Source organism: Atractosteus spatula, chromosome 1, assembly GCF_055471065.1.
Source record: "Atractosteus spatula isolate fAtrSpa1 chromosome 1, fAtrSpa1.hap1, whole genome shotgun sequence".
NCBI classification, from domain to species: Eukaryota; Metazoa; Chordata; class Actinopteri; order Semionotiformes; family Lepisosteidae; genus Atractosteus; species Atractosteus spatula.
This window is the reverse complement of record NC_142706.1, coordinates 9,769,898-9,786,500: the sequence shown is the minus strand read 5'-3', so window position 1 is coordinate 9,786,500 and position 16,603 is coordinate 9,769,898. Positions and strand designations below refer to the sequence as shown.

General features: G+C 34.5%; 1 protein-coding gene across 1 annotated transcript in view; it reads right to left on the bottom strand.

Annotated features, from left to right (window-relative positions):
- The window catches only part of LOC148840567 (phospholipid-transporting ATPase ABCA1), a 300,212-nt gene that overhangs the window by 19,097 nt on the left and 264,512 nt on the right, over window positions 1-16,603 (bottom strand). The window contains exons 42-43 of the mRNA XM_088932095.1: window positions 5,946-6,008; window positions 2,065-2,171 (exon numbers count right to left, since the gene is read on the bottom strand). Of these exons, the coding sequence (XP_088788221.1) occupies window positions 2,065-2,171; window positions 5,946-6,008 (170 nt within the window). The remainder of the gene's footprint in view (window positions 1-2,064; window positions 2,172-5,945; window positions 6,009-16,603) is intronic.

Here is a 16,603-nt window from a genome sequence, read left to right as displayed (position 1 = left end):
ACAGGTAGCTTAATATTTAGACCAAAAAGGTCCAAATAATGACTTGACTGCAAAATGTTTTGCCAGATGTTTGCAGTATCACTTACTGTAAGTGCTTTGCGGATTTGAGATGTTGTTTTGTATCCAAACAAACCCTTTTTTGGAGTAAACAGGTTATCAGTGACCTAATTGACTTCATTGGGCATTTTCTCCCTTTTCAGCCATTGAAGTCACCACTGCCTCACAATGGTATCCCTAACCAATTTCCTCCTTATCCTGCAGCTCAGCTTGGAGGGACAGCCTCCATTTCTTCATGATCAATTTCACTATGCTCCAAGAAATATTAAGGATCTTTGAAATGCTTTTATATCCCTGTGTTGTTTTGGAGGCTCCTCGGTCTTCATGGTTGTATCTTTGCTTAAAATTCACTACCTGATCTTAAAGAGATAGGTGTATTTATTCTGAAAACATGTAAACTCCTATTACTGCACACAGACAGAAACTACACATCTAATAGTGTGGCTTATTAAGGTAATTGCTTGTGCCTGAATTAATTTAGGTTTGCAACTGAAAAGGATATGAATACTTATGTAATCATCTTTCATATTAATTATTTGACATTGTGGAGTACTGTAGGCTGTGTACTGTACTGTATATAACAAATATTAATTGCTACTTTGAAGTGTCATGGCTTTTAAGCTAGGCTGGGAATACTTTTGCAAGGCACTGTATGTACTGTACAGTATATAAAGAGGTGAGAGTGGGGAGGTTCATATACTGTATAACATCCTTCATTTTATATACAGTATAAAGAGGTTAGAGCAGAGAGCTCAGCGTATGAGCTATAAAGGATCAAGCAGAGGTTAATTCCACGCTGAAAAACACAAAGAAAGAAGTAAAAACACAAAACTTTCAGCTGTGGAAAAAGCATTGAAATATTCTATTTTAACTTTAAAGCAAGCTATTAACCTCTACTTGTTGCTATTATATATACAGGGATTACCAGGTAGTCAAAGAGAGAGCTTCCATCTGTGTTTTACCTTGCTCATAAGAATAGTAATGGAAAGTAACTCTCTTTGAGACAATACAGCAAGTCAGACCATACTATGGTTCAAAAGGTCTAATTTAATGTTCTCTCAAGGCTGTTTCTTTTGCAATAAACATAAGCTAAAGTCTTTTTTGAAAGTTAAAAATCTAGAAAATTCTTTGATAAACTATGAGTATTGCCTAGAAGCCTTAGAAAATTACAAAACCTCACATTATAAAACTCTGTTGTAACTAGCCACTAAACAAAAACCTTCAAATGCTGATCCATCGCAAAGAACTTCAAGCACAGCAATTAATCATAACCTCTGCAGTGCCTCCCACTAAGCAAACACATGAAAAGACAATCTCAGCTTGAAAGAAAAAATACCTTTGCTATTCATTGTTCGTTTTCATCCACTAGTCCTATTTGAACGTGCAGACAATATGAATGATGAGCTAAAGGTGTTTTTTTTAATTGCTGGCAATCCTCCCTTTAGAGTTAGAAACAATTGTTGTGAATTTTAAACACTTTAAAAATTAAATTGCTTAAAATGTATAGCTTTCATGCAATGCATATTTTGTTTAAACTTAACAGAAAGGTAATTTATGCACTCTTAAAAGAATGACAGCAAAAATAAATAATGCAAAACCTTTTTTGGGGGGATTTGGTTATAAAACCAAATTGTAAACCTGAATCACAATGAAGAGGCTTATGAAGGACAACCAATAAGCTAATAATTGAAAATTTTTCTTTTTATGTAGTCAATTATACAGTTCAATTCTTGGCAATATAACTAAATGGAATGACATTTTCATGATGTTATAAATAACTTACATCTGGTAAAAATAACATTCACAATGTGAGTTACTAATGTCTCAACCCAAAGGAGCAACAAAAACAACAGAAGAAAGACACTTGCACAGACTTTCATATACAGTAAGTGAAATGTTAGTGTGGGAGCCTATGTGTTTGTGCAGATCACTCTCAATGATGAAGATAAATCTCAGGCTGTTAATTATGATGAGTGGGCTTGTGTAGAGACAGCCGGTGTTCTTCACCTGTATCCATTTAGAAACGCCTCCCCACTGGAGACTGAAATGTCCCCTGTCAACATCTTGAAGGTTGTTGTTTTTCCTGCTCCGTTTACTCCCAGTAGGCCAAAACACTGTTGAAAATAACAGTCAAAACGTTGATGCCTCCCAGCAAACTTAACTCTTAGTCATAACAATCTTGCTTACACATCTTTCTGAAATCTATTAGTACTACCTTTATTTATACAGAGCATCAGAAGAATCATCAAGTAGATGTGTGTGGATATAAGGATATCGATTATATGTGTTTGGTGTCAATTATATTAATTAAACATTTACAGTATGAATGTGATACACTTGCTTGACTTTAACTGTGGCATAACCACTAAATCATTTTTTAAGAAGAAAGTTGATTGGGCACAGATGAAGCGGTGATTAACCTTGGTGAAAACCAAGAAAGAAGAACACAGACAGTAACCAAAGACCACAGCTTATCAAAGGTATTGAGGTATTCACAGCCAATAATTTCTAACCTGGTAAAACATTAATGGTATGTGAATGCTAAACTGCAATTTGGAAGATTGTCACGGCATCTTAACTGGATTAATACGAAGGTCCAAATATGGTGATCTGGACAGTAGTGTCTAATCACTACAGATCTGTACTTGTAGCTGTTGATGGCACAATCAATCACCTAGTGATTGACGACTATATGGCGCTACATTCATCGAGTCTTCCTTGTGAGATGAGAATGTGAAAGTCACACTATTGATGCCTTACTCATTGTACTTGAGCTCCACTGAACATGTGTGGGATGAGATGGGATGATTTGTAGCATCTAGGGCTCAGAGACCAGTGAGAAATGCTTTTTCAGAGGAATGGGACAGAGTCACACATGATAGAATCTGCAAACTGGTGCAAAGCATGCATTGAAAATATAGTTTGTATTGTTTTGTATTAGTGGTCATTCACAATACTACATCGTGACTTTCATAGACCCCTAAAGAATTTACCTATATCGCGTCAGAACAATAACATTTCACTGCACTTTCTCCAAAAAATACATTTTCATAATAACAACTTTGTAAGTTGTTTGTGACAAGGTTCTTTTGAAGCTCAGTATGTACAGTAATTTGAGGTACAGTAGCAAGTAACATTTATTGCCATTAAATGACATTCTCAAATTAATGATTAATTTAAAAACATCAAAATAGATGGTCTAGAGATTTTAGACAGAAAGGTGAGTTGCCCAGGTCATTCAAATCCAACCAACACTTCATGACAATTAGTTTCAAAAATCCGAAATTCAGAAATACTGGACAGAATACAAATACTGTATAAAAAAGCTATGTATCTCCAATTAAAAAATGAAAGAGATTGCAATGTCAAAATCCTTTTGTTCTATGAAAATTGCACCAAGAATTCTGGTACCTAAACCTTTGCAATCTTATCAGATTTACTGTAAGGTTATTTTAATTAGAATCACAACTATGGCAGAATAATAAGTCAAGTTTACTTCATATTATTGATTCTACTGAGTCATAGCATTTTCAAATTATAATATGAATTAAATTATAATAACACTCTTAGGCTTAGGTTTGTTTTTATGGGCTTCAATCATAAAAGCTTTATGCAATTAAGTGCACACTATGCAAATATACAGTAAGCCTATGCATAAGCTGCATCTCATGCTTTAAGAACATTTTGTGAATGAGGTATATAAAGATGTACAGATTCCTCAGTATTTTCATATTTAATTCATTTTCATTCTTCCTGTAACTGAGTGAAGAAAACAAGAACTCAAAATGTTCCCATGAAAACTAGATTGTTATTTTAACGTCTTTATCCAAGGTGACATAATATATGTTCGAAAGAATCAATGAGTTGTAAAAACAAGGTTGTTCCACATGGTAGTGATGCCAATTAAACTAGCAGATAATATATAGGAAGTGACTACGACTAGAAAGTGAATTCTCCTGATAATAGTGGGAGCTAAAAAATGCATGTTGACAATTCAATGTGCTGTTCAAAAACAGAAGTTCACTAATTAAAGAACAGCACTGACTGCTTGACAACATGGACACCCTTCTGATCCAACCTTTTTTTTCCATGTGTTGGCAGATGTTCATGAATTTACAATTTCAAATCCAGGAGGCAAGAATTTGAGTCAATATCCACTATAATAAATACAGTATGCAAAGATTTGCCTGCATATCAGCTATTCCAGAGAACTCCATGGACAAGCGATGGGCAGAGTCGAGTGCGTGCAGAATTTGTGCTACTTGAGGGTTTTCTAGCTAAAGTATCATTTAGCTACCAATTGTTTGTTATTAACTAGGTATGCTGGTATTCTGCTAGCTTCCCAGATAAAAAACAAACAGACAGTTATTTCAGTTCTCGCAGTTTTTTAACCAGCTTGTATTACACAGACAGTATGATGGAGGGCCCATGCTGAGACTTTGATGTTGTAATGAAATTACATTTGGACCACCTTTTAATGAAACCCGTGAGCGTATTTCAAGAGGCAGTGCTTCTGTTACATATACTGTGCTGGCTGGATGAAGAGACATGAATCCAAAGCCCCTATAGCATTGACTTTAATTCTGGAGGTGTAGCTTGCCGTGTCCCTGAGGGATATTACCTGTGAAATAAGTGGGATTGCAGAGGAGTGTGTATTAATTAAAAAACAAACTCCAGGAGAGAAAAGGGGCCGTGTCTATGTCTAGTTTACAGTAGAGATTTCACCCACTCTTGAAAGTGTTTTATTTACTGAACTAACGTAGTTATTCAAAGTGTGCAGTTTACCGCTGGGCCTGCATTTCAGGACTAATTTTGTTAGTTTCCTTCTTAATACACTTCTTAGTAGAAATACAGCACAAATTAAACCAACATGCAGAGTGATGTTTGGTGCTACAGCATAGGAGTGGGCAAAAGTCCACTTATTAAGATGCATAAATATCTTCCTTTCTTCTGGAAATTTTTCTTTAAAAAACAGTACATGTATCCAGTTTAAATTATGAAAATAGATATACTCCTACAGCTCCTATTACAATTTTATTACTACACAAAAGAAATATGATGGCTGTACTAACGAGAATAAGCTCTCAGACATTATTATTTAATGCTCTTATTGCCATTTTGGGCAGTACGGAGTTCAGTAACGGTCTATTGCTGACTGGACCTAGGTGCTGCAGTTTCCTCCCACAGTCCAAAGACATGTTTCCTAGGTTAATTGTTAGCTCTGCATCGTGCCATGTGTGCCCTGTAATGGGCTGGCTTTCCGCCCAAGGTGTATCTTGCCTGGTGCCCATTTCCAACTCAGTGGTTATTTAAAATGGATGGATGTAAAAATCTACAACATCTACAACTTCCATCCCATCTTTATATAAAAAGCAAACAATGCTATACAAGGCAGGTGATTCTTCATTTGTTTTCATTAATTTGTTCTTTTACAGTGGCCTCCTTTCAGCAAGTGGCAACTTCAAATATTTGGAATAACAATTAAAATTTAAATATTTGTGATAAGGCAGTGAATACATAATTTATTAAACAGAAAGGAATCACTGTTATGAATCGCATTATTCATCTGACACCAATATTAAAGCCAGTGTAAAAAAAAAAGAATAAATGCATTCCCAATATTGATGTCTTCTACAGAGATGCATAAATCAGACCTACTTGTTGAAAACAACAACATTCTGTTCAGTATTTTTATCCTAATGCATATGTGGCTTTAATACTGCACTCATTTCAGCTAAATTATCTTTTTCTTCTCTAATATAATGTGCGTATGCTAATTTGTGGGGGGTCACACTCTCCTGGGTCTTCCCTTTGTTGTTGGGAAGTAATGAAAGCTTGGCAGTTGCAGCTAGGGTTGAGAGCTGTAAGCTGACCCCCACTTCGCTCACCTCAGCAGCAGGGACACCCACACAGATTCTGTTGACAGCAGGCTTCTTTCTGTGCTGGTACACCTGGAAAAAAAGCACATGCATTAATCAAAAAGGGCATGCAACAGAACTGCAGAGGTAATTAGATAAATAAATTATCTAGGGTTTTGGTTTAATATGCTGCATGCTGTGCACTCTTTTTGTCCCTTGGGACAGCAGGAATGGAGGGAGGTGGGCCCCCACCCCCCCCCGAATGCCAACGAGCACCTGTTTTAATAGCCACTTGAATGCTGGTGCTAGCTGCTCAGCCTGCCTGCTGCCTTAAATTGCAAGATTACTTCTGAGAGCTTGACAGGAGTATTTGGGGGTATTCCTGCCTTCTGTAGAAAGTAAGAACCCCCCACCCTTCATTGATTTTGCATCTATAGTCCAGTTAACAGTGTTAGGGGCATGACAGGGCTTTTTGGACAGGGCTTAGTCTAAAAAAACAATTAATCCCTTTAAAAATATGGTTTGGAGGTGAAGAGGCCATAGCATAACCTAGATATGCAGGACCAGTTTACAAGATCTGTGGTGACTTTTTATTATAATTTGTCCAACATAACATGCCGTGGCATCATCTACGATATGAGTTGTAACAAAATCAGCCTCTGAAAAAACATTGATATGGAGTTACAGAGGGACTGAACTGAAACAACACAAATAAAACATACTGTAGGGAACTCACACCTAGTGGCACACTTCCTACACCATGGGCTGGAAACACTGGAGTCTACAGGACTAGAGAGAAACCCCAACTGGACAGAGGTAGATAGAAAAAGGAATGGGAGTGGATTAAAAGACTTAACACTGCCTTTCCAGAGGGTCTGAAGAAATGAAAATAAACAATGAGGGCCACAATCATTGATGGAGAGGACGAACCTGTCCCAAAAGGTAACATTTGAGGAAACTTTAGGAGAAAGAGCTTTCTTTCCCTTACAACCCAGTCCTAACCTTAACCCTAACCCAACACCAACACTAATCCTAATATCTAACCCTAGCCCTAACCTTAACCTCAAGTCTCAAGAGTCATAACAGGACTAAAAAAACAGCACTCATAAAAGAGTCAAGACAGGACTCAAGACAAGACTCATAACAAGATTTGATATACGGTGTAAGACAAAACTAAAGACAAGACACATAAGAAGACTCACTACAAGACTCACAACAAGCCTGAAGAAAAGGCCTACTGATTCTATATTGTAACAATATAAAATGTGAAAAGTGGGTGAATATTTTTGATAGTTAGTCTATATCAAATTATGTCTCTCTGTGAAGCCCTTATCAAAAGTTTTTCAGAGGCTGATTTTGTTACAACTCAAATTGTAGTTAATATCACATTATATTGTGATAATTATGTTGGATAATTAAAATAAAGAATCACCAGAGATCAGTATTTCTGTCTTCTGAAAACAATACCCTCCATGTTTGCTTGGCTTTCCATCTTACCATACTGTACATCACTGCAAGTCTTGACATTGTCATCTGAAACTCATACATCTTATATCTATACTACAGCAAAGATTTCCAGACCTTTAGAAAGTATACTACAACGTGGCAACCATACAGTACATAAATTACTTTTCTCTTTTTAATGCAGGCTATGCTACTGTACATGGTGAAGAATTAAATACCTGTATTATGTATGAAAGCAGTTTCTTCTACGTAATTAGACAAAATGTTTCTGAAAACCTCAGAATACATTGAGCTACAGTCCTCAACAGTTCCATCATCCATGAAGTCATGTGAACTTCTGGAGGTGGTCATGCTTCAGGGACATGGATGTTATTTGGAGTATCTGTGTTTTCTTTCTCCAATTTAGTGAAGGATTATTGTGGTCTTTGTACCAAAACTCTTTCATCTTATCTTCTAAAGACAATTCTAAAGCACAATGGAGCAAATGCCATGGCACGGAACTTCTGGAACACATGGCAAAAACTCATTCATTCACAGATGTGCTCTCCTTTGTCCATACAGAAAGCCAATTAACCTGCAAGATACACACTGCCTTGGCCCCACACTGCTATTTCTTTTAGATCACATAAATAGTCCTTTTACCTTAGCCCAGGATTCTCAAAAAACAGATTAAAGATTTACTTTACAGTGCTAAACTGAATTATAGACATGATAGATTATTTTTAGACACAGTTTAAGATATGGAGTAAGTATCGTACTCCATCTTACTACTTTCCACTTCCACTATTACTACTACTAATAATATAATTAAAGGGCTTACTTCATTATTTATATGTTTGCTAACTTCCTTATTTATTGGGTGCCTTTGACCAACATAGTAGAACCAACCTTGGTCCTGGAGAATCCCAATCTAGCAAATTATACATTACCCTATTTCACCTGTTTCGAAAGATTGTGAACATTTGTAAGTTAATGCTCAATTAAGCAAGTAATGCGCTTAATCAAGGGGACTCTGGTTATTGATGACTGACAATTTATGTACACAATGATTTCTAAATTGCTCAGTTTGACAAATCACCTGCAATTGGTCATAATCAAATTGTTCCAAGTCTTTAGACATTGATAATTTAATGGTTAATGGTTACCTGCTAAAAATAATACTGTGCATTGGGGTTCTCTGGGATGAGGGTTGAAAATGTCTATGCTAGATTATGGATGCAAAAACTAAGTATTTTATTTTTGTTTTCCGTACTTTGTATTTAACATAAAGATCCTACACATCTTTAGGGATTTAACTGAAGTCTAAGTTTAACTCTCAAAGCAAAAACAGTGGAATTAAAACATTGGGTGTCTTTAATAGTTCATTCTACCACTGAACTTTTAATGTTTGGGAGTTTGGGAAGACTTATCAAATTATCAGTGTTGTATAATGTACAGCAATCTTTAATAAATCTTCATAAGAATAATCTATAGAGGTGATATCAAAGTTCTAAAGACAGGGATTTGTTTGGAATGAGTCTGGCTTACTGTACTCTTTATTACAGGAGACAGAATATAAGGGCTATGCAGTACTCTAATATCACATTCAGCACTGTACAACACTAGATATAAAAAAGATTAAAGCTTGCTAAAAAAATAAGAGCAAGAATAAGAAAATAGTGAAGTGTATTTTTAATACTGCAGAATCTCTTGCAAGTTTCCAAATACTACTCACACATTTCATTTTTTTTATTACAGGTATATTTCAAGAAATGTTATTGGGTGAGAGTAGTGCAAATTGCTGCTTCACAGCTCCTGGGTCTTTGGGTATCTTGGTGCATTTTCTTTGAGTCTTTGGGTCTAGATGCTCTGGTAAATTTACAAAAACAATCAATCTTTTTAAAAATTTACCAACATGCTGGTAATGTTATAAATTTAGTTATTTTACTCATTGATTGATTCACTGGTAAAGGTATAAAACTGGTATTATTTCTAAAGTGACCAATAGGCTGGTGAATAAGTACATTTACTTATTATGTTATAGGTTTACAGATACATTTCCACATAAATTGTAACATGTATGAATGTAATAATTCTTAGGTTTCTCTTTTTATATAAACAGTAGAGAAACTATAGATGTTATAGTGTACATACCTGAACTTGTATACATACATGCTGTACATGTACACATGTAAAATTATGTACACTATAACATCTATAGTTTCTCTACTGTTACACGTGTCAAGAGTCTCTTAATATATTTAAGGATCATACAGCACCACTGATGTACTCAATAATAGCATTTGTTGCTGGGAAAATGAACAATAAATATAATAACATAATTAATCAGTAAATATTTGTGATTACAATTTTTATCTTAAAATATTTGGGATTACAGTTATTTAGTTTGTTTTAAGACTACTAAAAGCAACATGTACTTTGAATATGAAGGATTAGCATTAAATGTGACAGGTGTACTCAGGCACCAACTCATTGTTTTATACATGTAATGTATGTTCTGATTCTGTCTCTGCTGTCTGGGTTCTAATTCCAATCTAGAACATCATGTCACAGCAATGACTGCAATTTTGGAACTCCTCCTGCCAATTTCCAAATTCCAAAAAAGCTACAATCCTGGCTTGTGCTTCATTGCTGGCCTGAAACTTATATTAAACCAGAATTTGACTGCTCTGCTCTCCCATGCTCAATGGGTCAGAGATATAATGTCCTCAAGTCCTCAAAACTCAGGTTTACTCTTGGTGGAACTGTTCATATATTGAAGGAACTATAGTCCCTTCTTCACTGTTCTAATAATGACATACAATTAGCCTCTTGACAATAATATGGCATTATTATTGAAATATTATCATTATGATTTAACTGTTATATTTCAGTTAGCCTTCTTACTGAATTACTGTACTGTATGTGTACATCTTCCTTGTATTTTTATCAGTATTTAAGATTTTTTTTGCTCTGGTTTCATCTGATATTTGAGTTGGGAAGGGGATACAAGGGACTTTTAGGAGGAAGAATATAGGGAGGGATGGAGAAAAAAGGAGGTGTCGGGTGTCAGGAAGAGGGAAATAGGGACAGAGAAATGTGGAGAAATTAGAAAAGGAGGAGGACAAAGTGGTTGAAGATAAACCTAAAGTTTTCTTTGATTTCACTCTGAGCTGGAGTTAATCTTGTACACCACAGTATTCATATACATTTATCATTTCAGCTATTGAAAAGAAGACTATGCTACTGAGGATCCATTATTGCACCAGAAGGAAAGGCATAAGACTTTAGTGACCTCGGTTGCTCACTTGCAGGAAGAACAAGGGAACTCAAGAGAAACTTTAAATTTTTCATGTACCACTGTCCCCTGCTGTGTAATCTTTTTTCTCCAGTGTGCCTTGATTTCTTCTCAAAGCCTTACAGAACTTGTGATCAGTAATGAACCCAGCTGGATTTAAAACCACTATTCCAACTGAGAGTCTGTCTGAAAATAGAAAGCAAATTTGCTTTATAATGCAAACACGTATGTATAAAATAGAAGTCAGATTTATACAGCACCTTCTGTGGTCAAATATAAAGACAGAACAGAACTGGCAGTACCAGGATCAGTAAGATGAACAAATGAAAACACTATCTAATGGAAGAAAAATAGTACAAATAGTAAAGTACTAGTATAACAATGTGAGCAAATAATCCTGCAAGCAAGGTAATCTAGTTAGACATGTAAAATGTATCGTTGTTTTTCATTTAGTTTTCTTTTTGATTGTGTAGGTACTTTTTATCCTGTTTCATTAACAGATCAAAATCCCTGAACTTAGTAACTGATACAGTAAATAAACCCATAAGGTTTCACTGAAAACCTATGTACTGTATGATTTCAGGGCAATAAAAGCAAAAATACACTTCAATTCTTCAATAATGTTAAAATGTATTTCCTAAAGCTATTTTGTACATTCTTAGCTATTCATGCAGTCATTCATCCTTTGTTGCAAAAAAAAAAAACAACTAAGTATATTCCAAATCATTTTTTTTGTTTTTTTGGTGTGTTGGTGAGCGATGTTGAACTTGCACTGATCTAATGACTGAAGATTCTACTTTAGGGATAGAAATTGAAATGAATGGGTATGTTTTTTTTTCTTTTGTACTGTAGATGAAAATGTTTATCAACACTGTGTTGGAGCATATAATAAATGCACACACATCTAATACTCAGCTGTTTTGTATTTACACCCAGACATTATAAATGATGTATTCAGAAGAGGTAATGGTGCACATCAAGACTGGTTATCTCTGGTGCACAAGGAAGTTGTTTTCCTTTTACTGTATGACTGCATTTTATACATTAGCAGGTTTTACAAATAAAGGCTCTCTTATCTATTGCCATCCTTTGCTGTAGTAGTAGTAATGTTCTCTCATCTAGCATGATAAAACACACTTGCATACAAGTTGGAGGTTAGTATGATGTTTTTTTTAACTTTAGAAGCAGAACATTATATTTATATAACATATTTATTATTAGACTAACAAAAACATTGCATCACATTTAAACCGACAGATCTTGATGTTTCTGTTTTTATGGATCATTGGAATAGATTAAGCATGCATTTATTTTTAATATACAATGTCTTGTAAATGTATTCACATCTACCAATGTCAATTTTTGATTAATTATAAATACCTTTATCAAAATACCCTTTTTAATACAAACTACAATGAACAAACTCAATACTGTTATACAGTATGTGTTAAATATAACATAAACATCAGCAAGAACTGCAAAAATACACGAGAGCTATTCAATCCATTTCATTAGTATTGGTTGAAACTACAGTACCTTTAGCAGCAATTGCTGCCCATTCCACCTAACATAACGAATTCACAAGTTCTTTAGGAATTGTTGATGGATTGCAGTCTTCAAGTATCACTGTAATCTTTCTATTGGATTATATCAGGACTGAAGAACATTCATTCTGTACTTTTCAAACTACTTCAGTATGCCTTTGGGCCTTTTGGGTCATTGTCCTGTTAAATTATAATTTTTTTTGATCTAGTTTTAGATTCTTGGTTGACTCAAGAAGGTTTTCCTTTAGGATTCACTTATACTTTGCACCTTCCATTTCTTTGTCTTTGCTGAGGAGAACCGTCATAACGTGATGCATGTTACCATACACCTACTGTACATACATGACACCTAGAAAATACACTTCACTCCATTATACTCAAGTGCCCACCATATCTTTTGATGTGGGGGGGTTGTATTTTGTTTGGCTGGGCACAACTGAGGATCGGAGACATGTCTGATACCTCTTTCTGGTATTTCTAAACAGAAATCTGAATCTGAAGACAGAAATTTGACGTTTTAAGTGCTTATAAAGAAACCTATAAACATATAAAATATAATACACATATGATGTATTATTTTCTAACATATGCAAAAATATTACGTTTGTTCAGGTGATTAATATCTGACATAGTTTTATATGTATTATATGTAAGATATTAAACTATTATACCTTAATCATTTCAAAGAAATGTTAGCATTGAGTAATTTCCTGGTATTCAAAGATGTAGAGGCAGAAAGAGACAACTTTATTCCTCGATGGCTACATTCCTGAAGCTTTTACAAGTAGTTTTCCAATTCTATGATTAATAATTCATATTTAAATCATTTGTTCAAGATCAGAGGTAGAATGAGAAATGTCCTTATATCTCGCAAAGAGTGGAGTTGCCCTTCTGTAGGGGGAGACTTTATATACCTTTTGCTTTGCTTCATCATTAATAAAGCTGTATTTTTATTACAGTACTTGTAAGTTCAATTGTGTGCTGAATGCTAGCATATGTGCATCTTAAATAACAAACAAATGGCACTGATTTCTCAAGCAATACATAAGATGTTGGAGTCTGTATACTCATCTTTTGCATCGTCTAGGCAAGAGGTTTCTAGCCTTGGTACTAGAGAACCACAGTATATCAGGTTTCATATGTATATAGACTTTAAATCATCAATTCTAAAGGTTTTGAACAATGTAACTATGGTCAATGAAGCAGGTGGAGTGTTTAATTACAGTAAGTTGTTTAGATATCTAAATAAATTAGATAGAATTTGGAACAGAACTCAGAATATGCCTCAGCCTTTAAAGACCACTGTTCCCTTCACTGAAAAATTACTTGTTTAATTAATCAATTACTTTAACATGTTTTCATAATCTTTAAATAACACCAATACAGGTGATATGGGGTGACCTGTAAGACATTTTCAGGATGGGAGACAGTAATCTAGACAGTGGGGGATAAAAATAGCTAAAAGAATGCATGGATGCATATAAAAAATGTAATTTTCAATTAATAAAAATATATCTAAAACATATAAATAATATTGTTTGGAATATTAAGCTCTGCAGGAATAATTGAGTCACTAGGCTACAAAAATTTTTTTGCTGTTCCAGAAGTAGTAAACAGAAAGGTAAGTAAACAGACTGAGACCTTCTTTTAAAGGAAAGTCATACTCAGTTAGGTAAAGGGAAGATAATCTTTTTTGGTAAAGATTATATGGGGATGTGAACCAGAGACAAATATTCAAAATCCTTAAAGCTATCAAAGAAGTCAATCCAGGTGACATTTTAAAGTCAACAATACAAGGACTTGGGGACATAAGTGTAAATTAAGTTGAGGACCATCCAAGACAGAAAGCAAGAGGCGTGAAACCATTAAGAAACAGGATAATGAAATTATTGGATCATTAAGCTACTAATAACCAAATGAACATGATGGACCGAATGGCATTTCATACCCGTTCTCATAAACTGAGCATATTTATAGCCTTTGAAACACACATACATGCACTCATATATATATTAAATATCACTATTGTAATCATTTTACAAATCACTTCTGTACTGTAGCCATCTATACAAGCCAATTACTTGTGCAAGCTTTGTCAGGTGATATCAGTTGCAAAATAATTTGGAATTTACTTATTACAGTTTTGTTTTCTGGAAGAAAAAACATATATGTACAGAGTATATTATACAGTATATATTTATATTAATTCAGGTGGGTAGCTGTGTCAGCATGCGTAGCCTGCAAAGGAACAAGTAATAGGTTTATTCCATGCTGATAAGAGAAGAAAGAGAACACAACGTTTCGGCCGTGGAGCCTTCTTCAGGTGTTTGTATTTATATTATATTATATTAATATTATATATTAATTTATATTTATATTACATTAATATATATTCAGACAGTCTGCAGTCCTTTTATTTTCTATGTAGAACTTCTTAGTTTGCTATGAATACAACATACCTGTACCACAATTAACTAAAGCAAACATACAACTTTGAACAACAAAACAGCTATCGTTGAAAAAGAAGTCCATGCAGAGAACATTTAACTTACTAACTTATAATTACCCAGTAATTGCCCATCTAAGATACTGTTGTAATTTTTTTTGGCTGTATACAGACATCGTAATTCTAAAATACAAAATGCTAGTTGATATTACATAGCTAACAGGCTATACTTTAGGACCCCTTTTCACAGAGCTGCTCTTTATAATGAATACTAGAGGTCAGCAAGGACTAACAATTTGGGTATACTGTATAATAAATGCACTCAGGAATCTGGACTCTGTAGATTAACTCAACAATGGCTACTATGCTCTATAATCAGAAAACACAAGGATGAGCCAAGGATTTGATCATCATAAAACCATGATTGAGGAGTTACAGTATTATCAATAAAACATGTATTTTTCTTCAGAGCCTGCATCTGAGAAATCAAAAGGTAAGACTAAAAACAAATTAATTAATGATTATGATAATTATTAATACATCTTGTTCAAGTGATGTCTTTTGTTTAGGTTAAACTCACAGAACAAATAAAACGTCTAAACAAAGAAGGCAAGAAAATGGTTTATAAAGGAGTGTATTTTGAATACAGAATTTTCTTATTTTGTCATCAATGTAACCCAATAATAAGGTACATTAATTCTGCATATTAGAGTTGTACTCTGTGTGCCTTATAATAAGTAAAATTCTCTTCAGTATAAACATGAGAGAAATGTTAGAACTGCAGAGTTCGAATAACTGAATAAAAGGAAAAGGCATCATTTATAAATGACTAAGCAGGCTGGGAGCATCAGGGATTCTGTTGATCGGTGGTTCCAACGGTTCCCAACCCTTCCTTGATGTCTTATCTTTGAAAGTCCTATTGATTTCTAAATGCCACCAACAGAGTTTAACTCGCGAGTGGCACTGCATATCAAATACAACAACTCCGACTTAAGTTTGCTTTCACAGACCTGTTCAGCTTGACAGATTATTGATAAGCCAGGTGCTTCTGTAGAATCTTTCAAATATTTATAATGAAGCTGAGTTCTTTCATCTGTGGTGCCATGTTTATTGATCAGGCTGTCACTCAACAGTATTGTTCAGTGTCGCTAGTGCACTGCTGAATGTAAGGTTCATTATCAAGGCATCTTGCTTCTGTGAAACATTTGCCTAAGACTGATCTGAGTATAAACAAAAACAATATAACAGGCTTGCACCAATAATTATGCTACAAGGGCTGATTTTTAAGTCCTCTTTTCACCCAAACCTTTTCTTCTACGCAACGTAATGGAACTTTACTAGTCAATTCAAATTGGCAATCGCATTTCAGCATCAGTAACGCAGTGTTTCAAAAACTATTGTCAAACAAGAAACAGGATTCTGGTCTAAATTTTCAAGTGTAAATATGCTGAGGTGGTTTTTTGAAAAAAAAAAACTTTACACCAGCTAACAATGTCATCAAAATGTCAATTGTATTGTTTTTGGAAATGTACTGCTGTTTGAACCCATATTTCTGGTCACAATACTAAACTTTTTGTATTGCTCCATGCTGATGATATATTGTACCATGCAAAAATGTTTTTCAAGTACTGCCTGGCTATTTTTGAAGATTTCAGTGCTTTATTTGGGTACAATAGTGTTCCAGTTCTGCATTACTGCCATTAAATTTTGCAGTGGAGAAAAAACGTCTTCTTCTAAGGGTGCCAATGGTTGAATACTTCAGATACCTTGTTATTGAGATTTACTTTTCATTACATGCCATCCCAGCAAACATATTATTTTCAAATCAAGCTGACTCGAACAGATGGACTCATTTTCTGACATGTCTCTGTAATAGAAATGAATGTGGTCTCTTGCTTTTTTAGCGGTATGCTTCCTTTCTTTTCCTCTTTAGGGTATTGAGTTTGATTGCATTTTA